The 26,919-nt window shown below is 40.3% G+C and overlaps 1 protein-coding gene across 1 annotated transcript in view; it reads left to right on the plus strand.

Annotated features, from left to right (window-relative positions):
- LOC311138838 (corticotropin-releasing factor receptor 1-like) overlaps positions 1 to 26,919 on the plus strand; it is a gene marked incomplete at both ends in the record, with an annotated part of 131,469 nt that overhangs the window by 29,386 nt on the left and 75,164 nt on the right. The window contains 2 exons of the mRNA XM_084173643.1: positions 9,350 to 9,403; positions 19,347 to 19,466. Coding sequence (XP_084029769.1) covers positions 9,350 to 9,403; positions 19,347 to 19,466 — 174 coding nt within the window. The remainder of the gene's footprint in view (positions 1 to 9,349; positions 9,404 to 19,346; positions 19,467 to 26,919) is intronic.

Here is a 26,919-nt window from a genome sequence, read left to right on the forward strand (position 1 = left end):
GGGAAGAGATGTCAGGATATTGAGCACACTTCATAGGCCCATCTTTATAGCGTGCTATGAGGGTTTGACTGACAAGATTCGAGACTCATTTGACCTGTAATGCAACAATAGTTTGACCTGTAGCACAAACCTTCAGACAGGTGTATAGTTGGCTACGCATAGGGCCATGAAAGGTGAAAAGCATCAAGGAAATCATGTCAAGCACACTAGTCATATCAATGATGAAATCATCCATATCTCCCACTCACCATGATGGTGTTTAAAATGGGATTCAATGTGAATCTTTATCTCTATCACTTCTTTGATTCCCTTTTACCCATTCAGTTAAAAGATGGTTACTGAGAAAGGATGCCAAATATATTTTCTCTACACATACATTTTTATATGAAATTGTCAGCCAGCACAGAGGATAGGTTATTTTGTGTCTCTTTCAGAGGAAAAGGTCCGAAATATTGCTGGATTTAGAGTTTCCACAGAAAAAACTTGGAACGTTTTCTTTCTTCAACTGTCATTCTCATGTCATGAGGTCACCACCTTCTCCTAGAGCACTCTTGGGAAATCAACAATGAAAAAGTTCTGAGATGACACACAACGAACGGGAAGATAGTCTGCCCTGCCCACCTCTGTCAGCCATCTTGTTTTGAGCTATTTCTTCCTTCTCTTTTCAACTTCCACATGAAAGGAGAAAGTGAAACTCGGGGATGGGCATAAATTACAAATTACAATGACAAAATACAACTCTAAAATACCCTAAAGACCAATGTATCAAAATAAAATATAACATACTTTTGCAAGGTGTTGTATTTAATTAAAATACATATAGGTGGTTTAAAATACAAAAATACCTTTGCAAGTAGCCGGCCGAACAGCAGCAACATTCTCAGTAACGGTTACAGAAACTTCTTACTTACTATGACTGTGACATGTTGTTGTTTATCCACCTTAGTTGAATGCACTGTCACTCTGGATAAGAGTGTCTGCTAAATGACCAAAATGTAACGGTAGACAGTATGTGAAAATTAACAACTGCAAAGCACACTGGGTATTGTCATTGGCCTTGCAGAGCTCATTAGGGTAATACTCAGCATGCTATGCAATTGTAATTTTTTACATACACATTTACATTTAGTTAATTTAGTAGATGCTCTTATCACACCATAGTGCCATCAGACTTTTGATACCAATGTAGGGTGAAAGGGGACAACAAAAGTATGAACTGCTATAAAGAAATAATACAAATTACAGCTTTCAAAAGTATCTTGATACAAAATACATTGGAGTGTAGTTCAGCCCAGTGTAATATAAAATACAAAATACTCAGAAGTAATTAAAATATGTATTTCAAATACATGTAACAGAAGTACTGCTCGTCTCTGACGAGACTAAAGCTTTGCAGATAAACTATGCAAATACAGTGAGGTTCTGAAATTATTGACACCCTTGAAAAGATTAACAAAAATGTCTCTATGAAATAAATAATTCAAATACTGAGTTACATTGTTTGTTCCAAAAAATGGGGTAATTATATTATACTAATACAATTGCTCAGAGAAAGATATTTTGTTTAACAAGTCATATTTTTCTTTTCTCAAAAACGTAGAGGTCAAAATTATTGACACCCCTGTCAATACCTTTCAATACCTCTCCTTGCGAAGATAACGGCACTGAGCTGATTTATGAGTTGGAGAACACATTGGGAGGGAGCTTAGACCATTCCTCCCTACAGAATCCTTCTAAATCCTTGGTATCCTTCGTCTGAGCTTATGGACTGCCCTCTACAATTCAAACCACAGGTTTTCAATGGGTTTCAAGTCCGGAGACTGAGATGGCCATTGCAAAATGTTGATTTTTTGGCCAATTAACAATTTCTTTGTGGATTTTGATGTGTGCTTGGGGTTATACATTTTTTTTATTACTTGTTAAACAAAATCTCTTTCTCTGAGCACTTGTATTAGTATAAAATAATATAATTCCTCATTTGTTTTGCATACAATATAGCTCAGTATTTGAATTATTTATTTTTGCTGAAGGTATTCCTCTGCTACCTTAACTTTAGGTTATAGTCAGTTCAGCAGTTTACCTTGATGCTGAAATATAGTGTGTCTGTGCAAAAACACTGTGAAGCTGCAGTATTGATGTTGTCTCCCTTGAATAATCCTGCTAATTCGGTTGAAGCCATTTTCTACTAAGGCATTAAGCAATTTTATTATTCCTTTAAGGATCAAATAAGCTTGTGTGCAATTAACTCTTCATGGCAGTTGGGCCAGCGAGCGATGGTTCAGTAACACCCACACGCATGCAGTCACGCGTGCACACACACACACACACACACACATACACACACAGTGCACAGCTCTTTAATTAGCCATAAGTGCTTTTGAAGGGATATCAGAGGTTGAGACGCACATTAGCCACTACTTGGTTGCAATTAAGTGGCTTAGTAAAAAGCAAGAATAATGCATATCCTTTTGATCCATAGGCTTTATGCGCACCCCTTTGACCTAGAAAGAGGAGATACTGTGGCAAATTATTATGAGAAGAGAAAAGAGATGTACAGTGGGGAGAACAAGTATTTGATACACTGCCGATTTTGCAGGTTTTCCTACTTACAGAGCATGTAGAGGTCTGTAATTTTTATCATAGATACACTTCAACTGTGCGAGACGAATCTAAAACAAAAATCCAGAAAATCACATTGTATGATTTTTAAGTAATTAATTTGCATTTTATTGCATGACATAAGTATTTGATACATTAGAAAAGCAGAACTTAATATTTGGTACAGAAACCTTTGTTTGCAATTACAGAGATCATATGTTTCCTGTAGGTCTTGACCAGGTTTGCACACACTGCAGCAGGGATTTTGGCCCACTCCTCCATACAGACCTTCTCCAGATCCTTCAGGTTTCGGGGCTGTCGCTGGGCAATACAGACTTTCAGCTCCCTCCAAAGATGTTCTATTGGGTTCAGGTCTGGAGACTGGCTAGGCCACTCCAGGACCTTGAGATGCTTCTTACGGAGCCACTCCTTAGTTGCCCTGGCTGTGTGTTTCGGGTCGTTGTCATGCTGGAAGACCCAGCCACGACCCATTTTCAATGCTCTTAATGAGGGAAGGAGGTTGTTGGCCAAAATCTTGCGATATATAGCCCCATCCATCCTCCCCTTAATACGGTGCAGTCGTCCTGTCCCCTTTGCAGAAAAGCATCCCCAAAGAATGATGTTTCCACCTCCATGCTTCACGGTTGGGATGGTGTTCTTGGGGTTGTACTCATCCTTCTTCTTCCTCCAAACACGGCGAGTGGAGTTTAGACCAAAAAGCTATATTTCTGTCTCATCAGACCACATGACCTTCTCCCATTCCTCCTCTGGATCATCCAGATGGTCATTGGCAAACTTCAGATGGGCCTGGACATGCGCTGGCTTGAGCAGGGGGACCTTGCATGCGCTGCAGGATTTTAATCCATGACGGCGTAGTGTGTTACTAATGGTTTTCTTTGAGACTGTGGTCTCAGCTCTCTTCAGGTCATTGACCAGGTCCTGCTGTGTAGTTCTGGGCTGATCCCTCACCTTCCTCTTGATCATTGATGCCCCATGAGGTGAGATCTTGCATGGAGCCCCAGACCGAGGGTGATTGACCGTCATCTTGAACTTCTTCCATTTTCTAATAATTGCGCCAACAGTTGTTGCCTTCTCACCAAGCTGCTTGCCTATTGTCCTGTAGCCCATCCCAGCCTTGTGCAGGTCTACAATTTTATCCCTGATGTCCTTACACAGCTCTCTGGTCTTGGCCATTGTGGAGAGGTTGGAGTCTGTTTGATTGAGTGTGTGGACAGGTGTCTTTTATACAGGTAACGAGTTCAAACAGGTGCAGTTAATACAGGTAATGAGTGGAGAACAGGAGGGCTTCTTAAAGAAAAACTAACAGGTCTGTGAGAGCCGGAATTCTTACTGGTTGGTAGGTGATCAAATACTTGCAAATTAATTACTTAAAAATCATACAATGTGATTTTCTGGATTTTTGTTTTAGATTCCGTCTCTCACAGTTGAAGTGTACCTATGATACAAATTACAGACCTCTACATGCTTTGTAAGTAGGAAAACCTGCAAAATCGGCAGTGTATCAAATACTTGTTCTCCCCACTGTACATGGTGGTAGTGGCTTATAATTAAAGTTGTTGCAGTGCTGAGAAAGAACACTCAGGATGTCTAATAGACAAGCTATTAACGCAGAGAGAAATCATCGACTTTGTTTAACACAATCGTCTCAACCCACTTCAATAAACTGTTCTAAGAACTGCTGTTTAGAAGTCAGCGCAATCAAGGGCGATGGCTGGCTGGCGTCAATAGACATTGACATATCAAACTTGTGGGCGGGGGTTATGCAGTTGTGCTGTTTCCATGGTGACTATTCAACAGAAAACTTCAATGGGGCTTTGTACAGCGGCCCCCTCACATTATTACTTGCTGCTGTGTAAACTTAATACATCCAGTAAGATATTAACAACCCCCATAATTGTATAGGTGGTTGTTTATTCTATAGGCTTTGTCATTTCATTCTCAAAATTCAGAGCATGTTTTCCTATGGATTTGATTTTCCTTCCCACCAATGCTCACCATATATCCTGCTTTCTGCAGTAGAGGATGTTTACTCCCTTCCACATGTCAAGAGATTACTGTATTTCCTCATTTAATCAACACTTGACTCTCCCTTGCTCTCTTTCTTTCTCTCTCTTTCTTTCTTTCTTTCTCTCTCTATCGCCCTCTCTCTCTCCCTCTCTCTCTCCCTCTCTCTCCTATTCTGTCTCATTCTCTCTCGCCCTCTCTCTGGCTCCCTCTCTCTCTCTGGCTCCATCCATCTCTGATATGTGTGCCTATTAAACAGAGGGAAGTTTAGGGAAAGTATGCGGATCAAACAGTGATTAACATCTCATCTCAGATTTCATGAATCAATGTCTGTCTCCCCTTAATGGGCCTCTGAAGGCCAAGATGCCACCACAACCATAATTTATCAATGCTATTACACCAACAAGTTGTTGTTGAATTGGTTGTAGTAGTGAACATTCCCCTTAAAAACTTTCCGAAATGACTACCATAAGTAATTCCTACATTCTAGCCTATTTGTATTTATCCCAGATTTGCCTGGGTAGGTCTCTTATCTACAAAGCTTATCCTGTACTCATCACACAGTTACTAAAAGCGTTCAGTGTGTGGGAGAGAGAGAGAGAGAGAGAGAGAGAGAGAGAGAGAGAGAGAGAGAGAGAGAGAGAGAGAGAGAGAGAGAGAGAGAGAGAGAGAGAGAGAGAGAGAGAGAGAGAGAGAGAGAGAGAGAGAGAGAGAGAGAGAGAGAGAGAGAGAGAGAGAGAGAGCTTAGCCTGCCTATCCATCAATCATCACAGTAAGCCAGTAATTGAGAACAAAAAGCTTGATTTTACTTGAAATGGTGTAAAAAGGAGATTGCAACTGTTTTCTAACATCAGCGGTTTGAGTCATGGTTTAGTAATTGAGCAATAAACGTGTCAAATTGCATTACGCCAGTCAGCGGTGACATGAATCACTGGAACGTGTGTGGGTTGACTTGCTCACATGAATGAATGCGTGGAATAATTCCTGGGGTGTGAGCACAGCATTTAGGTGAGATGTATGGCTGGATATGTTTTTTTATAACCAGGAAAATTTACTGAGAACACATTCACAGCAACAACCTGGGGAATAGTTACAAGCTGGGGATGATTAGGTGGCCATGATGGTATGACGGCCAGATTGGGAATTTAGCCAGGACACTGGGGTTAACACCCCTACTCTTACAATAATTAGTATTTAATGACCACAGAGAGTCTGGACACCTGCTTAACATCCCTTCCAAAAGACAGCACCCTACACAGGGCAATATCCCCAATCACTGTCCTGGGATATTTTATATTAGACCAGAGGAAAGAGTGCCTTCTACTGGCCCTCCAACACCACTTCTAGCAGCATCTGGTCTCCCATCCAGAGACTGACCAGGACCAACCCTGCTTAGCTTCAGAGGCAAGCTAGCAGTGGAATGCAGGATGGTATGCCGTTGGCTATTGTTATGGTAGCTGGTTTAGAGGCAACAGTACCACCAGTGCACTGAGGAGTGGCACCTGTCTCTAGTAGATGTGTGATATTTGAGTTCTTGAAATAATTTGAGACCAGTGTGAAGGGTACACTCTGAGAGCTACAGTAGGGTGACTAGCTGGAGGACAACTCTGACTCTGACCTCTCTTCAGTTGTGTTCAGTCAGCTGCACTGACCCCGTATGGTAGAATAGAGGGCATTGACCTCTGCTACTGTACAGAAGAACATAATGAGATGGGGCTTGGTCTTGGGTGATGGGTGATCTATTAGATTGCCCATTGCATACATACAGTACTTTGAAATTATTGTTTATTGAGATGGAAAAGCAAAATCAATACTGTGTATCTCTATGGGTTTTCTAGGTATCCGAGAGATCACAGGGATCAGTTTGTACTGTATTGGCTCTGAGCTTGTATAGGTTGCAGGGCATGTTATCTCATTGGCCTGGTCCTTTGACATATTATCGACCCATGCAGGGGCTCACTGAACCTGAAAGCTCCCTGAACCAAGGGCATAGGATCACTAAGGGCTTGCAATCTCGCTGGAATGATTGTCTAAGTCCCAAATGGCACCCTATGTAGTGCACTAGTTTTGACCATGACCCATAGGGTTCTGGTCAAAGGTAGTGCACTATGTAGGGAATAGGGTGCAGCCTCTCTAATTATAACTATTTATAAAGGACGGACTGTCACAAGCCATGTCCAGAGCCTGTGCCCTGTTAGGGGAGGATGTTATGATATTGTTTGTGGAGCGTGGGCACAGTCTTCACGAGTGAGTACGTCCCTGGGGAGTTCCTCTATTATAGAATAATTCTGAGGATGGATTGTATGGAGGACTAAAAGTGCCACAATTAAATAAATAAATACACCATTAAATAATTACTTAAATGTGTCATTAATTAATTAAAATTAAAATTAAATACATAAATGTGTAATTAAATGTATCATTAATTAATTCAAATACCGATTCATTTTATGTAAAATACATATATAATTATTTCACTATTTACATTTACATTTCATGATCCTGCATTGCAGTGATTCATGAATTACTTAAAACTGTCAAACTGACCCATCAAAGTCAGTGGGCGGGGCTAACGCGAATCTAGTCTGATCCATTGCTTTGGTCTGAAGTAGAGTAGGCCAACCTGGATAGAGACAATGGAGGATCTCCGTGAACTTTCCAGGGAGTTGGTTAGAGACATTTTAAACTTAGCAGAGGATGTAGAAGCAGGACCTGCTGACATTATCCGGAATTGATTTGTCTTGGCTTGATGCAGAGGGTAACCAATCAGGCGTTAGGTTCCGCCTACCAACTTTTGATGGGTCAGTTTGACAGTTTTAAGTAATTCAGGAAGCACTCCAACGCAGGACCATGAAATGTAAATGTAAATAGTGAAATTATTATATATGTATTTTACATAAAATGAATCGGTATTTGAATTAATTAATGACACATTTAATAACACATTTATGTATTTAATTCTAATTTTAATTAATTAATGACACATTTAAGTAATTATTTAATGGTGTATTTATTTATTTAATTGTGGCACTTTTAGTCCTCCATAGGATTGTAGGACTTGTGTTATCAATGTAATATCACACATGCTGTGTGTGTTGTCTGTGTGGCCTACCCTTCTAACTAGCAGACCGCATGTCCTCACAGTGTGTGGACATCCAGTCAATTGGTTAGAGGGTTAGTGGTTGTGTGTGCATGTGTGTATGCATGTGTGCTACAGTAAGTGCTTGGATGTGTGTCTGTGTGTGTCTTTCTCTGAACATAACACAACCGTTTATGTTGAAATCAGGTTCTTGGGCCAACTTGTTTTATGTCAGTGGATGGCAGCCACAGAGGCAGTTAGGGGGAACAGACTGACGGCCTAAGAGACCTTTAGGGGCTGTGAAAATGCATTGTAAATATCAACGATCATATCAACATTACGTGGCCAACTAGCAAGGCCAAGTCTCACGTACAGAACATGAACATGGACTCCCACCAAAATGGGATATGAATCCACCAAAGATACAGGATAAATCATGGAAAGAGTTAGCTTGTTTTGAGGATGAAGTGGGTGTGTGTTTGAGCCACTACAGTGTGCTGTGTGACCTCTATATCCAGCTCAGGACTTGAGGATGATCTAAGATGAAATGAAAGAACGGGCTGTCCATTCATGTGAGACTGCCTCTGACTTTATCACCTTATTAAAAAACAGGCCAAACCCGCCTGTACTTTATTTTACTTTTTTTTTTTACATTTAGCAGACGCTCTTATCCAGAGCGACTTACAGTAAGTGAGTGCATACATTATTTTTATTTTTATTTTTTCATACTGGCCCCCCGTGGGAATTGAACCCACAACCCTGGCGTTGCAAACGCCATGCTCTACCAACTGAGCTACATCCCTGCCGGCCATTCCCTCCCCTACCCTGGACGACGCTGGGCCAATTGTGCGCCGCCCCGTGTGTCTCCAGGTCGCGGCCGGATACGACAGAGCCTTTATATATACTTGAAGATATATTTAAGTTTTATTTACATAGATAGCGTCCTCTGTCCACTTGTCCTTTGATCTAAGTTCAGTGAGAGGAAAAGAGAAGGTAGACGGGCATGAAATTATGTTTGGAAGGAACTATTTGACAGTCATGAGTGCTAGGTTTCCTTCATGACGAGATGCAATGCGGCCCCAGCTCAAACGAAACATGCTCCATGGATGCCATGTACCCTGCACTATTTGAATAATGCAGTTGTACATCAAAGCATACGCCGGAGAGAAAGAGGGAATATTTCCATGTATATATTATGTATAGCATGAAATTAAGTGCTGAAAATGTGAGAGGGCTGGGTGAGGGATGGGGGGGATAGGGCGTAAGGAATGGTTGGTTACAGTGGCAAGCATCATGTTTACTACAGATGTTAATTAAAGATGATTCCTATTTTGTCTCTTTTGTGTTCCACCTTGTCAGATTGTTTAAATTATTTCAGTAGTGTTGCGTCTTGCGTGCCTAATTGTCTATGTTGACTGGTAACACGTTTTAAAGGTAATGGGTGACAGAATACAAAGAAGATAATTCCAAGACTTTTATGACATTATGAGTCTCTTTGTTTGTCTTTCTTTGTTGTCGCCATTGATCTGACACGTATCCATCTTCATGTCGAACCTAAATGAATTGTAAATGGAATATGGTTTTATTAATGAATTTCCTGTATATTTTAGTGGTGCATTAATATATGATTTTCCTCTCGTGTTTCAGCACGTACGTTGGTACTGTGGAATCTGACCCTCACGCCCAGCAATGTCACCGGCGGTGAGTACAGTAGAAGTGTTCATGTGGTCCCAAAGTGTACGTGTGTATAGCCTGGGATCAGTTTATGTGTCACTTTTTGATGCTTTTGCAAAATATATGAGTTACGGTGTGTAACACAAAAGAGCTGCATTCATTCAGATACAGAGAAAACGTGTCTATGGCTAGTTTTGTTACTCAACTGACAAAGGGCAGCACTTATGCACAGCAACAACTTAGACATTAATCAACCTTCCGGGTCTGAAGGTATGTGTAAAAACTATTGGTAATACCAGGCTTGCAATGTGTGTTACTTTATTTTGAATTTAGAGACCTTTCATTTCCATTTTTCGAACAGAATCCGTTTTGTTACATTTTTCTTTATTTTCTAAAGAGAATAACGACAAATGAATGGATTATCATGTTATCATGTTGTCATGTTGTCATGTTGTTATTATTATCATGTTGCAACTTGAATCAAACTCTGGACATTGGATTTGTATGAGTCAGAACTATACAAACCAAATCAAATCAAATTGTATTGGTCACATACACATATTTAGCAGATGTTATTGCGGGTTTAGCGAAATGCTTGTTTTCATACTTCCACCACTCTCTATTGTGGCTAAATGATTAGGATGGAAATTGGATTGGGACAATTATATTAGACAATTTTGCCAACTACACTTTATTTTACAGTCCAATTTTTTTCTATATTCAGTTTACTGGTTAAAGTAAATGTTACATCCCGCTGTGCTCTTCCAAAATAGAAAGTGAAATTTGACCCCCCTCCATGAAAAGAAGGGGATGATTTTCTCTAAGCCAATCACTAGGGCTTTTATTTGACAGCCCATGATCCATTGCTGCCTGTAGTTGTACAACTTGTGCAAGACAAATTAGAGTCCCCTTTGTTTGATTAATAAGTAACACATTTTTTCTACCTCAGCCCGGAGTAATGTTATCAGCCATACGAGGGCTGCCTGATTGCCTCCTCCGATCTGACATGCTCTAATTCGTTTTAAACTGCCTGCAGCTCCACAACTTTGCGTTTTATCTCAGTTTTAGTTTATCAGAATCGTGTTTGGGGTTGTGCTGGGTTTTCAAATCCCTCCAGCGTCTCTACCTCTCTCATTTACATAGTGAGGATTGGATGTCTTCACTGAAGTTTTAAATCTGTGGGGAGATTTTTTTGTTGTTGAAAAGTCCTCTCCCCTTATGACTCTTCGAATCAGACAGACACCTCTGTGTTCTTTTCTCTTTCTCTACCTCTACCTCTCCTGTCTTACTCCATCTATTTAAACATCCATCCATACCCCTTATGGAAAAACCACATAATTTAATGTGAGATTTCACATGTGAAATGTCCATGTTTTGCCTATGTACAATTTTATTTCACATGCAAAATCATGGTTTTGGAACACTTCACATGTGATGATATTTCACATGAAGTTACACATTTGAAACATCTTCACATGTGAAAATCGAACTCTCACATGTGGAATTGGATTTTCACATGTGGAAAACACATTTTAAAATCTAATTTGCCCAGTTCCAAATGTAAGAAACATTCACATGTGAAAATCTGACTCTCACATGTTGAATTGCATTTTCACAAGTGAAGAATTTTTACATGTGAAAATCAGATTTGCAATTTTACATGTGAAAAGCATTTATTGTCACATTTATTTCACATGATATCATGTTTTCACATGTGCAGTTTTGTGTTCATGTTGCTTTTACATGTTGTCACGTTATCACATTAACTTCATATAAGATTACATGTGATCATGAGATCACATCTGAAACACGTGATTACGTGAAATTCATGTGGTTTTTCCGTAAGGGTACCTAGCCCAGATATGGCTTGCCTCCATTACTATTTCAACATGGTGTTATAGCTAAACAGAGCCTATCCATCAGAGAAATCTGCCTACCTATTCATCACAGTCTGCTGCTCTCTACGTTTCTCTCTTTCATTCCCTCTCTCTCATTCAATTGTTGTCGTCTCTCAACCTCGCGCCCTCTACCGTTCCCTCTTTTATTCACTATTTCTCTCCCTCTCTCCACCCGCTCTCCCAGCTCACCTGACTGACAGACCCAGCTGCATCCCTGGTAGTACAGCAGCTGTCACTAAAGGTTACCTGCCCAGCTGTATCCCTATTGTGGTTGTTGTTGCTGTTTTGTTGTTGGTATGGTCATCATGGAAGGCCGGTGTGAGGTGTTAATCCCTTTATCCCCAGGTTCAGGTTTGCTGCTACCTGTAAGCATGTTTTCCACTAGCGTGTTGTTGCTAGCACGTTAACACAGATGTTGTTGCTAGTACGTCAGTGACTCGCGGAGGATTACGGGTCCATAGACAGCCACGCAGACTCACCTCTCCTGTGTATATCACATCTGCTTATTTTCAATGAATTGGAAATATTAGATAGGCTATTTTATCATGCTTTCATCTTTATGCAAAGACATTGCTATCATCTGTTGTGCTCAGGCATTGCAGTAATGAACAAACATCACAGGGGAAAACGGTAAACTAACCCTAGCTGTAAATCGCTCTAGATAAGAGTATGCTAAATGACTAAAATGGAAATGGAAAAGACCCTAAAGGGAGGCAGAGACCTGAGATGTACGCATGGTTATTGCTGAGATTATCTATATACAACAAAGAGCTAACCCAGTTGCCTCCCACTATATGTCCAATGTTCCAGTTTAACACGTAATTTCTGTGCGTAATAGAATGTCAGTTTGTCATAGAGATACTGCCTACGTCACTGCCTTCTTCGCTTGTTAGCCACATCCCCCAGACACAAAATAGTGTCTAGTAAGATGGAGATCACAGAGGTTATTTTTAATGAGTTCATTTTGCAAGTGGCTAGTTTGCATCAACTACCTTCACTAAAACCACTGCAAAGGTTTTGCCTGTAAACTTTGGTTTCGAATCGCAACGTTCTGGCATGTCTGCCTCGTGATTTGTTCGGAGAGTTGTCTGTCTGAAGAGGAACCACCCCGGAAGCAACATTTGTTCCTTAATCGAAGTACCAAAAGAGTCCGTTATGAATTGCAGACCCTAGTCACTGCTGTTGCCAAGGGTTGAGTTTACTAAACTATTCATCTGATTATCTTTGTGATTCTCATAAAACCGCTTCTGTATTTGTAGTGTGGATAATCAATTGGAGACCAGTCACGGCTTGTGATGTTTACGGTGACTTCTGTGATGCGGTGTATCTTAAAGGTCGCTGATGTTGCCTACCGTGTCAAAATATTGGATCAAGAGCTTCGACAGCTCCTTTAATAGATCTTCTACACACACATGCACAGACACGTGTGCACACACACACCTACACACACTCTCACACACACACAAACACACACACACACACCCGTCCACCTCCTTCCCAATTACAAGGTAAAAATGCCATCCACCCAAGGCATAGCAGTTTAACACAAGGCAGTAACACAATCTGTTAGCAGAGGACTGCCACACGAAGATGTGAGGAAACAGAGAGCATCAAGGCTTTGGACAATTACACACTTTATAGAGCGAATGCAATCTCTACATCCCCACCCTCTTCAAGCCCTGATGCTAATCAACTAGAAAGGCTCTGTTTCAGACGTGAATGAAAACCTATACTTTTCTCTGTCCACACAGGTCCAGTTACACCTCAATGCACTATAATCTATTTAGCAGACAATTGAAATCCATTCAGCTGGGGTTACATTTAGAGTTCTGTAGGAGAAGGAACTGATCGCTTTTCCAAGTCATGTTAAACATCTATTCAATATCTATTTCATTTGATTTATTAGGATCCCCATTAGCCGACGCCAATGGCGACAGCTGGTCTTACATTACTGACAAAATACTTTACAATTTACATACATTTAAAAACATTAACATGTAGTGTGTGTGTGTGCATCTATCAGTTACACATATATGTCAGTACATACACACAGCAAGTAGGTCACTAGTATTGTGCCATGAGGTGTTGCTTTATTTGCTTTTCACTTTTGCTCTATAAGATGGAAGGGAGTTCCATGAACTCATGGCTCTGTATAATACTGTACATTTCCTTGAATTTGTTCTGGACCTGGGGACTGTGAAAAGACCCCTGGTGGCATGTCTGGCAGTGTTAGTGTGTGTGTGTCAGTGCTGTGTGCAAGTTTACTATGCAAACAATTTGGAATTTCCAACACATTCATATTTATTAGAAAAACAAGAAGTGACGCAGTCAGTCTTTCTTCAACTCTTAGCCAAGAGAGACTGGCATGCATATAATTAATATTAGCCCTCTGATTACAATAAAGACCAGGATGTGCCGCTCTGTTCTGGGCCAGCTGCAGTTTAACTAGGTCTTTCTTTGCAGCACTTGACCATATGACTAGACAATAATCAAGATAAGATAAAACTAGAGCCTGCAGGATTTGCTTTGTGGAGTGTGGTGTCAAAAAATAAGTGCATCTCTTTATTACGGACAGACCTCTCCCCATCTTTACAACCATTTAATCTATATATTTTGACCATGACAGTTTACAATCTAAGGTAACACCAAGTAATTTAGTCTCCTCAACTTGTTCAAGAGCCACTCCATTTATTACCAGATTCAGCTGAGGTCTAGAACTTAGGGAATGATTTGTACCAAATACAATGCTCTTAGTTTTAGAGATGTTCAGGGCCAGTTTAATACTTGCCACCCATTCCAAAACAGACTGCAGCTCTTTGTTAAGGGTTTCAGTGACTTCATTAGCTGTGGTTGCTAATGTGTTTATGGTTGAATCATCAGCGTACATGGACACACATGCTTTGTTTAATGCCAGTGGCAGGTAATTGGTAAAAATAGAAAAGAGTAGAGGGCCTAGAGAGCTGCCCTGTGTTACACCACACTTTACAGGTTTGACATTAGAGAAGCTTCCATTAAAGAAAACCCTCTGAGTTCTATTACATAGATAGCTCTGAATCCATGATATGGCAGAGGTTGAAAAGCCATAACACACAAGTTTTCCCAACAACAGGTTATGTTCAATAATATCAAAGGCTGCACTGAAATCTAACAGTACAGCTCCCACAATCTTCTTATTATCATTTTCTTTCGAACAATCAGCAGTAATTTGTGTCAGTGCTGTACATGTTGAGGGCCCTTCTCTATAAGCATGCTGAAAGTCTGTTGTTAATTTGTTTACAGAGAAATAGCATTGTATTTGGTCAAACACCATTTTTTCGAACAGTTTGCTAAGAGCTGGCAGCAAGCTGACAGGTGTGCTGTTAGAACCAGTAAAGGCCGCTTTACCACTCTTGGGTAGCGGAATGACTTTGGCTTCCCTCCAGGCCTGAGGACAAATACTTTCCTCTAGGCTCAGATTAATGACATGACAGATAGGAGTGGCTATAGAGTCAGCTACCATCCTCAGTAGCTTTCCATCTATGTTGTCAATGCCACGAGGTTTGTCATTATTGATCGATAACAATAATTTTTCCACCTCTCCCACACTAACTTTGCAAAATTCAAACTTTCTATGCATCAGTACGATGTCTCACTGTTCATTGTTGGCATTTCCTGCCTAAATTTGCCCACTTTGCTAATGAAGTAATCATGAAAATAATTGCCAACATGAAATGGTTTTGTGATGAATAAGCCATAATTTCCTTTAAAGTATTCCAATGTTTTTTCATCATTCTTTATATCATTGATCTTGGCTTCTTCTTTTTGTTGAGTTTAGTCACATAATTTCTCAATTTGCAGTAAGTCAGCCAGTCAGATGTGCAGCCAGACTTATTAGCCACTTATTGCCCCATCTCCTTCAACCATTCCTCATCAATTCATTGTGCCTTAACAGTTCTAACAGTCAGTTTCTTAACAGGTGCATGTTTATCAATAGTTGGAAGAGTGCAGAGTCTGAATGCTCCTTATTATTCACATCAGACCAACAAATATTTTTAACATAATCTACATAAGTCACAGCAAAATCTTTTGTAAGATCTCTTATACACTATTTTAGGCCCAGCTTTTGGATATACATTTTACATTTTTTTACATTTTAGTCATTTAGCAGATGCTCTTATCCAGAGCGACTTACAGTTAGTGAGTGCATACATTTTTTTTTTTTTTATACTATATAGCCACTATATTGTGATCACTGCATCCAATGGGTACGAATACAGCTTTAGAACAAAGTTCTACAGTATAAGTACAAATGTGATCAATAGATGTGGATGATCTTGTCCCTGTAATGTTTGTAAACAACCTGGTAGGTTGATCAATAACCTGAACCAGATTACAGGCACTGGTTACAGTGAGAAGCTTCCTCTTGACGGACAGCTTGATGGAAACCAGTCAATATTCAGGTCCCCAAGAAAGTAGACCTCTCTGTTTACATCACACTTCATTATGTCTGTCTCCCATCCCATCGTGGTGACACAACATGGATCTTTTAATAATATATTAATATACATGTTGTCACGACTTCCGACGAGGCTGCCCCCCCTCCTGGTTCGGGCAGGCTTCGGCGTTCATCATCATCGGAGTACTAGCTACTGCCGATCCCATTCTCATCACTCCACTTGTCATGTCTTGTCAATCACACACACCTGGTGCTCATTCCCCTAATTACTATGTGTATAAGTGTTCCCTCTGTCTTTGTGAGTGATTGTTTTTGTTGTGAGAGCGTGTAGCTCGGTTGAGCTACATTTCACTGTGTTATTTTTTGCCAAGGTGGATGTTTTCCCTTGTACAGTTTCGTTTGACGCTTGGGGCGTTTGATTTATGCAAACGGATTAAACTCTGGACTTCGGTATTTTACCTCCTGTGCCTGACTCCTTCTTTCACACCTCGTCAAACATGTTCAATGATTTTTAAGGAAACAATTTTCAGTAAATAGGACATTCACACAATGGGTTTTTCACCTGAGTGCAAACAGATTGTTGCTCAGACACAGAATATCATTAAATGTAATAGGTTATTTCAATATGTTTGTAATCATAAATGAAGCCATCATTTTTCCAAAGGCAATAACAAGCCCTATCTTGACTGCCATTTCATTGTAATAGGATGCAGGTTACGGGTTGAAACAAGTGCCACTTTACACAGATCGGAAAAATCAACAAGGAAATTTACTTCCCACTTTATATGTGGTGGCACTATAACCATGTATTTACAGTGCCTTCGGAAAGTATCCAGACACTATTACTTTTTTTCACATTTTGCTATGTTACAGCTTTATTCAAAAATTAATTAAAACATTTTTTCTCATCAATCTACACACAATACCCCATAATGACAAAACAAAAACAGGTTGTTAGAAATGTTTGCTAATTTATAAAAAAATGAAATATAACATTTACATGAGTATTCAGACCCTTTACTCAGTACTTTGTTGAAGCACCTTTGGCAGCGATTACAGCATAGAGTTTTATTGGATATTACGCTACAAGCTTGGCACACCTGTATTTGGGGAGTTTCTCCCATTCTTCTCTGCAGATCCTCTCAAGCTCTGTCAGGTTGGATGGGGAGCGTTGCTGCATAGCTATTTTCAGTTCTCTCCAGAGATGTTTGATCGGATTCAAGTCCGGAATCTGGCTGGGCCACTCAAGGACATTCAGACTTGTCCCGAAGCCACTCCTGCATTGTCTTGGCTGTGTGCTTAGGGTTGTTGTCCTGTTGTGAGGTGAACATTTGCCCCAGTCTGAGGTCCTGAGCGCTCTGGAGCAGGTTTTCATCAAGGATCTCTCTGTACTTTGCTCCGTTCATCTTTCCCTCGATCATGACTAGTCTCCCAGTCCCTGCCGCTGAAAAACATCCCCACAGCATGATGCTGCCACCACCATCCTTCACTGTAGGGATGGTGCCAGGTTTCCTCCAGACATGACTTTGGCATTCAGGCCAAAGAGTTCAGTCTTGGTTTCATCAGACCAGAGAATCTTGTTTCTTTAGGTGCCTTTTGGCAAACTCCAAGCGGGCTGTCATGTGCATTTTACTGAGGAGTGGCTTCCGTCTGGCCACTCTACCATAAAGGCCTGATTGGTGGAGTGCTGCAGAGATGGTTGTCCTTCGGGAATGTTCTCCCATCTCCTCAGAATAACTTTTGAGCTCTATCAGATTGACCATCAGATTCTTGGTCAACTCCCTGACCAAGGCTCTTCTCCCCAGATTTCTCAGTTTGGCTGGACGGCCAGCTCTAGGAAGAGTCTTGGTGGTTCCAAACTTCATCCATTTAAGTATGATGGAGGCCACTGTGTTCTTGGGGACCTTCAATGCTGCAGAAATGTTTTGGTACCCTTCCCCAGATCTGTGCCTCGACACAATGCTGTCTCGGACCTCTACGGACAATTCCTTCGACCTCATGGCTTGGTTTTTGTCTGACCTGCATCAGACCTTATATAGACAGGTGTGTGCCTTTCCAAATCATGTCCAATCAATTGAATTTACCACGGGTGGACTCCAATCAAGTTGTAGAAACATCTCAAGAATGATCAATGGAAACAGGACGAACCTGAGCTCAATTTCGAGTGTCATAGCGAAGGGTCTGAATACTTGTGTAAATAAGGTATTTATGTTTTTATTTATTTATAAATTTGCAAACATTTCTAAAAACCTGTTTTCGCTTTGTCATTATGAGGTATTGTGTGTAGATTGCTGAGGATTTGTTTTTATTTAATCAATTTTAGAATAAGGCTGTAACGTAACAAAATGTGGAAAAGGTCAAGGGGTCTGAATACTTTGCGAAGGCACTGTAAATAGTACTTACATTGGCAGATACAGTGTAGGTGCATTGTGTGTACACATTATAGCATAGCAACTGTAATCCTAGTTTGCACTTTACACATTTCAAGTATTTGTAAACAAACTTTCAATCAACATTATTCATGTGATTTTAGGCATTTATAGATTGAGGGGTGGTCTAAACAAACCAATGAGTTCCTACTGTTTAACACCACTTCATATAAGAGGGATGGAAATTTGAAATGTAATGTGTAAACATGGTACAACTTTCAAAAATGTACAATGTTCAAACATTAGAAAGTTACGGGTTATTATAATTGAATACAGCTGGACATGAACTGAGGCTGTAGCTCGGTTGATGACTGATACCATGGTTATGACCTCTGTGACCATGTGTGTGTGGTCGACCCTGCAGTCGCCAGGGCCAGTTACCTGTAAGCACAGCTAGGCAGGTCACAGTGGTCATGTCCTGTTTGTCATAATTTAACTGGATATGAACCCAAATGCAGACAACTACACCGAGCCAGAGAAGGTTTAACAGGTTTATTACAAAGTAAAATTGTCCAGGTTTCCAAAAATAAGGGGAAAGAGCAAGTCCAGGTCTACAGGGAGGGTAACAGATCCAGGTTCTGAGCAGGAGTGGTACCGTAACGTCCTAGTGTCCGGGGTGAGTCCAAAAGGGAAGTCCAGTAGTGGTAAACGGGATGGTGGTGGCAGGAGTGAAGCGGAGGCAGGAGTCAGGTTCCAATAATCTGTGGCACAGGAGAAATGTAAATAGAACAGGCCAAAAACACAAAGAGCGAAAACAAGCAGGTTGAATCAGCAGCGAGACTAACATGGTCGTCTTGACTATGATCTGACGATGAGTGGCAAGTTTGACCGGGTCTTAAAGGCTGAGGTGATTATGGTGAATGAGCTGCAGCTGGAACCCTGACTCCCGCACACCAGACTTCACTCCTGTAATCAAGAACAGACAGAGGGGAGGGGGAGAGCAGAGAGAGAGCTACCTAGCAGCAGTAGGCCTAACACTGTTAGGGAGTCCTGTTGTTTAGTTACCATCCTCTCTCTGTTAGACAGCTGTGATGCTGTGCTCTTTAACCTCTGTCCATCCACATTCGCAGACTAAAATCCACTGGTTGTAATGCTGGTTTTTTTTCTTCTCTTGTCCTCTCACTTGTCTTTCTCTCTCTTTCTTTCCTTTTGTGATCCCCTTCTCTGTGTCTCTCTCTATCTCCATCCCTCCTCTCTTTGTCTCTCAGGCCTGTTCTGTAACATGTCCATCGATCCCATCGGTACCTGCTGGCCCAAGAGCACTGCAGGGGAGTGGGTGTCACGGCCATGCCCAGACATGTTCTATGGTGTCAAATACAACACCACCAGTGAGTAGAGCCCCATTGACAATGCTTATTTGTGCATGTATGTCAATATCCATAGTTGTATATAGATTTTCAGGGTTTATCTATTGTTTATTTGTTGAAGGCCTGTCTTAAGACACGGACAGTACACAAACACACACACATATGCATGCAGATGCAAACATCAATGCCAGATGTTGGACTGAGTACATATTTTTACATCTGTGCATGTTAGAGTGTGCATGAACGCTTGTGCATTTTAGAGATGAAAATAGAGGAAGAGAGTTAAACAGTCAGAGAGAGGCAGAGGCAGAGAGAGAGAGAGAGAGAGAAGGGAAAGAGAGCGAGAGCTTGCTGTGGGAGAGCAAAAGTGAGTCGCTCCCCAGTGCCTTCCGTAATTATTGGGACAGTGGAGCATTTTTTATTATTTTTGCTGTATATTCCAAAAGTTTGGATTTGAAATCAACGCGCTTCAGCACTCGGCAATCCCGTTCTGTGAGCTTGTGCGGCCTACCACTTCGAGGCTGAGCCGTTGTTGCTCCTAGACGTTGCCACTTCACAATATCAGCACTTACAGTCAGTGATGTAAAGTACTTAAGTAAATATACTTTAAAGTACTACTTAAGTAGTTTTTTTTGGTATCTGTACTTTACTTTACTATTTTTATTTTTGACAACTTTTACTTTTACTTCACTACATTCCTAAAGAAAATTATGTACTTTTTACTCCATACGTTTTCCCTGACCCCCAAAAGTACATTTTTAATGCATAGCAGGACTGGAAAATGGTCCAGTTCACGCACTTATCAAGAGAACATCCCTGGTCATCCCTACTACCTGATCTGGCGGATTCACTAAACACAAATGCTTCGTTTGTAAATTATGTCTGAGTGTTGGAGTGTGCCCCTGGCTATCCGTAATTTAAAAAAAGAAGAAAATTGTGCCTTCTGGTTTGCGCAATATAAGGAATTTGAAATGATTTATACTTTTACTTTTGATACTTAAGTACATTTGATCAATTACATTTACTTTTGATACTTAAGTATATTTAAAACCAAATACTTTTAGACTTTTACTCAAGTAGTATTTTACTGGGTGACTTTCACTTTTACTTGAGTCATTTTCTATTAACTTATCTTTACTTTTACTCAAGTATGACAATTGGGTACTTTTTCCACCACTGCTTACAGTTGACAAGGGCAGCTCTAGCAGCGCAGAAATGTAACTAACTAACTTGTTGGAAAGGTGGCATCCTATGACGGTGCAGCGTTGAAAGTCACTAAGCTCTTCAGTAAGGCCATTCTACTGCCAATGTTTGTCTATGGAGATTGTGTGGCTGTGTACTTGATTTCATACACCTGTCAGCAACGGGTTTGGCTGAAATAGCCGAATCCACTGCTTTGAAAGGGTGTCCACACACTTTTGTATATATAGTGTACACTACAGGTCCAAAGTTTTAGAACACCTACTATTTAAAGGGTTTTTCTTTATTTTTACTATTTTCTACATTGTAGAATAATATTGAAGACATTAAAACTATGAAATAACACATATGGAATCATGTAGTAACCGAAAAAGTGTTAAACAAATCAAAATATAATTTATATTTGAGATTCTTCAGATAGCCACCCTTTGCCTTGATGACAGCTTTGCACACTCTTGGCATTCTCTCAACCAGCTTCATGAGGTTGTCACCTGGAATGCATTTAAATTAACAGGTGTGCCTTCTTAAAAGTTAATTTGAGGAATTTCTTTCCTTCTTAATGCGTTTGAGCCAAACAGTTGTGTTGTGACAATGTAGCGGGGTTATACAGAAGATAGCCCTATTTGGTAAAAGACCAAGTCCATATTATGGCAAGAACAGCTCAAACAGGCTGAGAAACGACAGTCCATCATTACTTTAAGACATGAAGGTCAGTCAATGTGGAACATTTCAAGAACTTTGAAAGTTTCTTCAAGTGCAGTCGCAAAAACCATCAAGTGCTATGATGAAACTGGCTCTCATGAGGACCGCCACAGGAATGGAAGACCCAGAGTTACCTCTGCTGCAGAGGATAAGTTCATTAGAGTTACCAGGCTCAGAAATTGCAGTAACAGACACATCTCAACATCAACTTTTCAGGGGAGACTGTGTGAATCAGGCCTTCATGGTCGAATTGCTGCAAAGAAACTACTACTAAAGGACACCAATAATAAGAAGAGACTTGCTTGGGCCAAGAAACAAGAGTAATGGACATTAGACCGGTGGAAATGTGTGCTTTGGTCTGAAGTCCAAATTGGAGATTTTTGGTTTCAACCGCTGTGTCTTTGTAAAACGCGGTGTGGGTGAGCGGATGATCTCCGCATGTGTATTTCCCACCATAAAGCATGGAGGAGGAGGTGTTATGGTGTGGGGATGCTTTGCTGGTGACACTGTCTGTGATTTATTTAGAATTCAAGACATACTTAACCAGCATGGCTACCACAGCATTCTGCAGCGATACACCATCCCATCTGGTTTGGGCTTAGTGGGACTATCATTTGTTTTTCAACAGGACAATGACCCAACACACCTCCAGGCTGTGTAAGGGCTATTTGACCAAGAAGCAGAGTGATGGAGTGCTGCACCAGATGACCTGGCCTCCACAATCCCCCGACCTCAACCAAATTGAGATGGTTTGGGATGAGTCGGACCGCAGAGTGAAGGAAAAGCAGCCAACAAGTGCTCAGCATACGTGGAACTCCTTCAAGCAATCCAGGTGAAGCTGGTTGAGAGAATGCCAAGAGTGTGCAAAGCTTTCATCAAGGCAAATTTGAAGAATCTCAAATATAAAATATTTTTTTATTTTTTTAACACTCTTTTGGTTACTACATGATTCCATATGTGTTCTTTCCTAGTTTTGACGTCTTCACTATTATTCTACAATGTAGAAACAAAAATAAAGGAAAACCCTTGAATGAGTCGGTGTTCTAAAACTTTTGACCGGTAGTGTATGTGTATTAAAGTAGAAAAAAAGTAAGTATTTGGTCCCGTATTCATAGCATGCAATGACTACATCAAGCTTGTGACTCTACAAATTTGTTGGATGCATTTGTTATTTGTTTAAGTTCCGTTTCAGTTGATTTTGTGCCCAAAAAAATGAATGGTAAATAATTTATTGTGTCATTTTGGAGTCACTTTATTTGTAAAATAAAGAGTTTTACATTAATGTGGATGCTACCATGATTACGGTAATCCTGAATTAATCGTGAAATAATGATGAGTGAGAAAGTTACAGACTAACAAATATCATACCCCCCAAAAAATGCTAACCTCCCCTGTTATTGTAATGGTGATGCCTATACATGTCTTGGGGGTTTGATAATTGGGTAACACTTTACTTGACACCCAGCGTCATACCACATTATGACACGATCACAACCATGTCAAAATATGTCATAACAGCTGACATAACTTGTCATAACCTCTTATAATATGGTCCTAACACTGTCATGACACATATATTTAGACCTGTTGTGACATATATTGCGTTATTTTATGGCTGGTTATAACACCTATATAATTTCTATTGAGCACAAAATAATCTGAAACACAACCAAAACAAAGAGCAAATGCATCCAACAAATGTGTAGAGTCACAAGCTTGATGTAGTCATTGCGTGCTATGAATATGGGAACAAATACTTAACTTTTTACTACTTTTTACTTGACACATGTAAGTGAATTTGTCCCAAAACTTTTGCTCCCCTAAAATGAGGGGACTATGTACAGAAAGTGCTGTAAATTCTAAACGGTTCAGCCCATATAAGCTGACAGTGTGCACTTTAACCCCATAGTCACTGTTTGATTTCAAATCATCCAAACCTTTGGAGTATAGAGTATAGAGTATAGAGCCCAAATAATAATAATAATAACTGTGCTGTAGAATTCCTAATGTGTTCTCTGTCTATGGAGAGGGAGGTTTCGTAAATGAGGACACATGTAATGCAAAGCCACACGCTGCATATTCAAATCCTCTCTCTCTCTCTCTCTCTCTCTCTCTCTCTCTCTCTCTCTCTCTCTCTCTCTCTCTCTCTCTCTCTCTCTCTCTCTCTCTCTCTCTCTCTCTCTCTCTCTCTCTCTCCTCTCTCTCTCTCTCTCTCTCTCTCTCTCTCTCTCTCTCTCTCTCTCTCTCTCTCTCTCTCTCTCTCTCTCTCTCTCTCTCTCTCTCTCTCTCTCTCTCTCTCTCTCTCTCTCTCTCTCTCTCTCTCTCTCTCTCTCTCTCTCTCTTAGTTTGACATCATGCAAAATATTCAAACCAACACCAAAATCTGTTTTAATAATTTACGAAGTAAGATTTAGTAAACTCTTGAGACATCAATGTGGATAGTTTAATTAGCTGATGTTAGTTAAAGAGAACTGTCATTTATGTTGTTTTCATGTAGCTCCCATTCCAACCATAATCAACTAATCACTATCAGAAACAAGCATGTCCTCCTTTGTCAGAGGGTCAATGTGTGAATGCACATTATTTTGTGTGCTTCTCTAGAAATGATCAGTTGAGTTAAATAAATACTTGTTTTGTGTGGATGCACCCATTAAATAAATGAAAGTCTTCTGATTCTGTTGATAAAAAATGTTTTTTAATTGCTGGAGTATGTGCTTAGTTAGGCATGTTTATATGTGATATTCCCTCTAGCAATTAGTCACTAACCATTAAAGACGAGTGATGATAGCAAAGTGGAGGCCACACAAAACTACCCACAGTACCACCAAAGGACCCATTACTCTTACTATGTCCTCTTAGGCCCTAGGAAAAGGCCACTCTAGAAGGTTACGTTACAATATGAGAAACAGCAAAGTGGTAATCCACATGTCACAACCTGACCTAAGAGACATGATTTATTGCATGATCTATCCTATATATCCTATTCTGTGATTTCATTTCACTAGTCCTTCACTTTCATTGTAGAAAAGATAGCTCCCACACACATTAATATTACATCTGCATGTTTATTGTGTGGACATTTAGTACAGAGACCTTATTCAAGATGATAGTCCTTCCTCTCCTCTGTCATCCCACACAATCCAAAGGGATATTCATTTAATAAGTAAATCTCAGCGTTTCCATAAAATAAACAAAGATGTACAGTACACAATGGAATGGCATTTCACATGCATTCAAAAGGATCAGAGGGCACCTTCTGTGAGCTTTGTTGTGATGTGTCATCTTCCTGTATCCTCAGGTCCATGACCTTTGACCTTGGTCCATACATAGATTATTTTTTTTGTCTGTTAGCTAATATTATTGACTTTTGAATTATGCTAAACAGTCTTCGCTTGAGGCTCTCAAAGGTCATTAAGGTCGTATACTGTTTATACTTACAAATCATTGCCTTCCTACTGGACAGTATATGTAATGGTGTATACAAAAATGCATGACTTGATGTAATAGACAGGTTGACTGACACCATCATGAAAATGTGCGCACACCGATGGGGCTGAAGGCCGTGTGATGTTTTGATTCTGAACAGTCAGATAGCTAGCAACAATGACATGAAGCTGCCATGTGGGAAATCGTAGGTGGCTGGTTTCAGATAGTTTTATCTTGTTCTTGATACCATTTCTTGTTTTGAGGTGTTTTGACTGATGTTATATCAATGATAATATGGCAAAAAAATTAGCTAGCTAGCTAGCCAACAACTGTAACAATGTACTTGAGAGACAATAAGTTGTCACTAACGTTGACTGATGACTCGTGGAACCAAGGCGCAGCGTGATAAGCGTACATTTTATTTAGTACACAACACACGAACAAAACAACAAAACGAATGATACGTGAAGTCCTGAGGTTACAACAACACAAACCTTTACGGAACAAGATCCCACAAACTAACTGGTGCCAACAGGCTGCCTAAGTATGGACCCCAATCAGAGACAACGAGCTACAGCTGTCTGTGATTGGGAACCACCCTGGCCAACATAGATCAACACGATCTAGAACAAAAACATAGAAAACTAAACAATGAAAATCCACACCCTGGCTCAACATTTAAGAGTCCCCAGAGCCAGGGCGTGACATAAGTGCTCATTGTGCACATGTATTTATGTTTTCAATAAACATTTGGAGACAAAATATAGTTTAGGCCTACATGTTGTCAACAATCCAACCCCGTCTGTTTTACCCATAGTTGTGCAGCCTGTCTATAGCACTGACATATTTTTCTGCCTCTGAAGGTATTGGGAATTTTACATCAATTGAGCAGATAATTGTAATGGCTATAATATACTGAGGTCAAGTTTCTTTTAATGGGGGGGTATTCAGAAGATAGCCCTATTTGGTAAAAGACCAACTCTATATTATGGCAAGAACAGCTCAAATAAGCAAAGAGAAACGACAGTCCATCATTACTTTAAGACATGAAGGTCAGTCAACACGGAACATTTTGTCACGTTCGTTTAAGGACGGGTCAGACCAAGGCACAGCGTGAAATGCGTACATGTTTATTACCGATAAACACCACGACAAAACAACAAACCAACGAAACGTGAAGTCCTAAGGCTAAACACAATACAAGCCTCTAACACGGAACAAGATCCCACCACAACTGATTGCCAACAGGCTGCCTAAGTATGATCCCCAATCAGAGACAACGAGCGACAGCTGCCTCTGATTGGGAAGCACACCCGGCCAAACATAGAACTACACAACCTAGAATGCAACATAGAAATACTAACATAGAATATCCAGATGGGAGGTATTGAATAGAGTTGAAGGATGGGACTAATAACAAATAACAACAAATAATAACAAAGATAGCTAATAATGTAAGCATACTGTGTCCATAATAAGTATATAGGTTGTATGTTGGGAGCTTTTGGGAAAGAGCACAGTTAGAAAGATATGGCATTTAGAAGCAAACCGGATGGACATCATGAAAATGATCGGAGAGGTTGAGAGTAGAAGAAGTTCAGGAGCAAAAAAATAAATAAATATATATATTTTTATATATATATAGATATAGAATTATTGTAAAATTAACTCTGTCCATAAGGTGTAGATAGTAAGTATAGACCGGAAGTAGAGGCCTGGGCGTTGTTGTTCACTAATTTACTCCAAGTAGGGAAAGGATGGTGGGGTTGAAAAGTAATAAAGGGGAATATATATATAAAAAATAAAAATAAACATGGGGGATTGGAAGTGATGCAGACAATTACATTGATAGAAGATACAATCTATCTGCAATATTAAGCTGATCCATCCCCCCGAAAAAAAAAGAAAAAAAAAAAGAAAAAAAACATAGAATATCCACACCCTGACTCAACATACAAGAGTCCCATGAGTCAGGGCGTGACAGTACCCCCCCCAAAGGTGCGGACTCCGACCGCATCAACCTGACATGACAGGGAAGGGTCCGAGTGGGCATTCCGCCTCGGAGGCGGATCCGGCTCCGGGCGTGATGACCACATTCTCTCAGCCTCCCCGTTACGCCTCTGGTCTGGTCTGAACCTCAGCGCGC

This window comes from Coregonus lavaretus, assembly GCF_964263955.1.
Source record: "Coregonus lavaretus genome assembly, chromosome: 2".
Classification (NCBI taxonomy): domain Eukaryota; kingdom Metazoa; phylum Chordata; class Actinopteri; order Salmoniformes; family Salmonidae; genus Coregonus; species Coregonus lavaretus.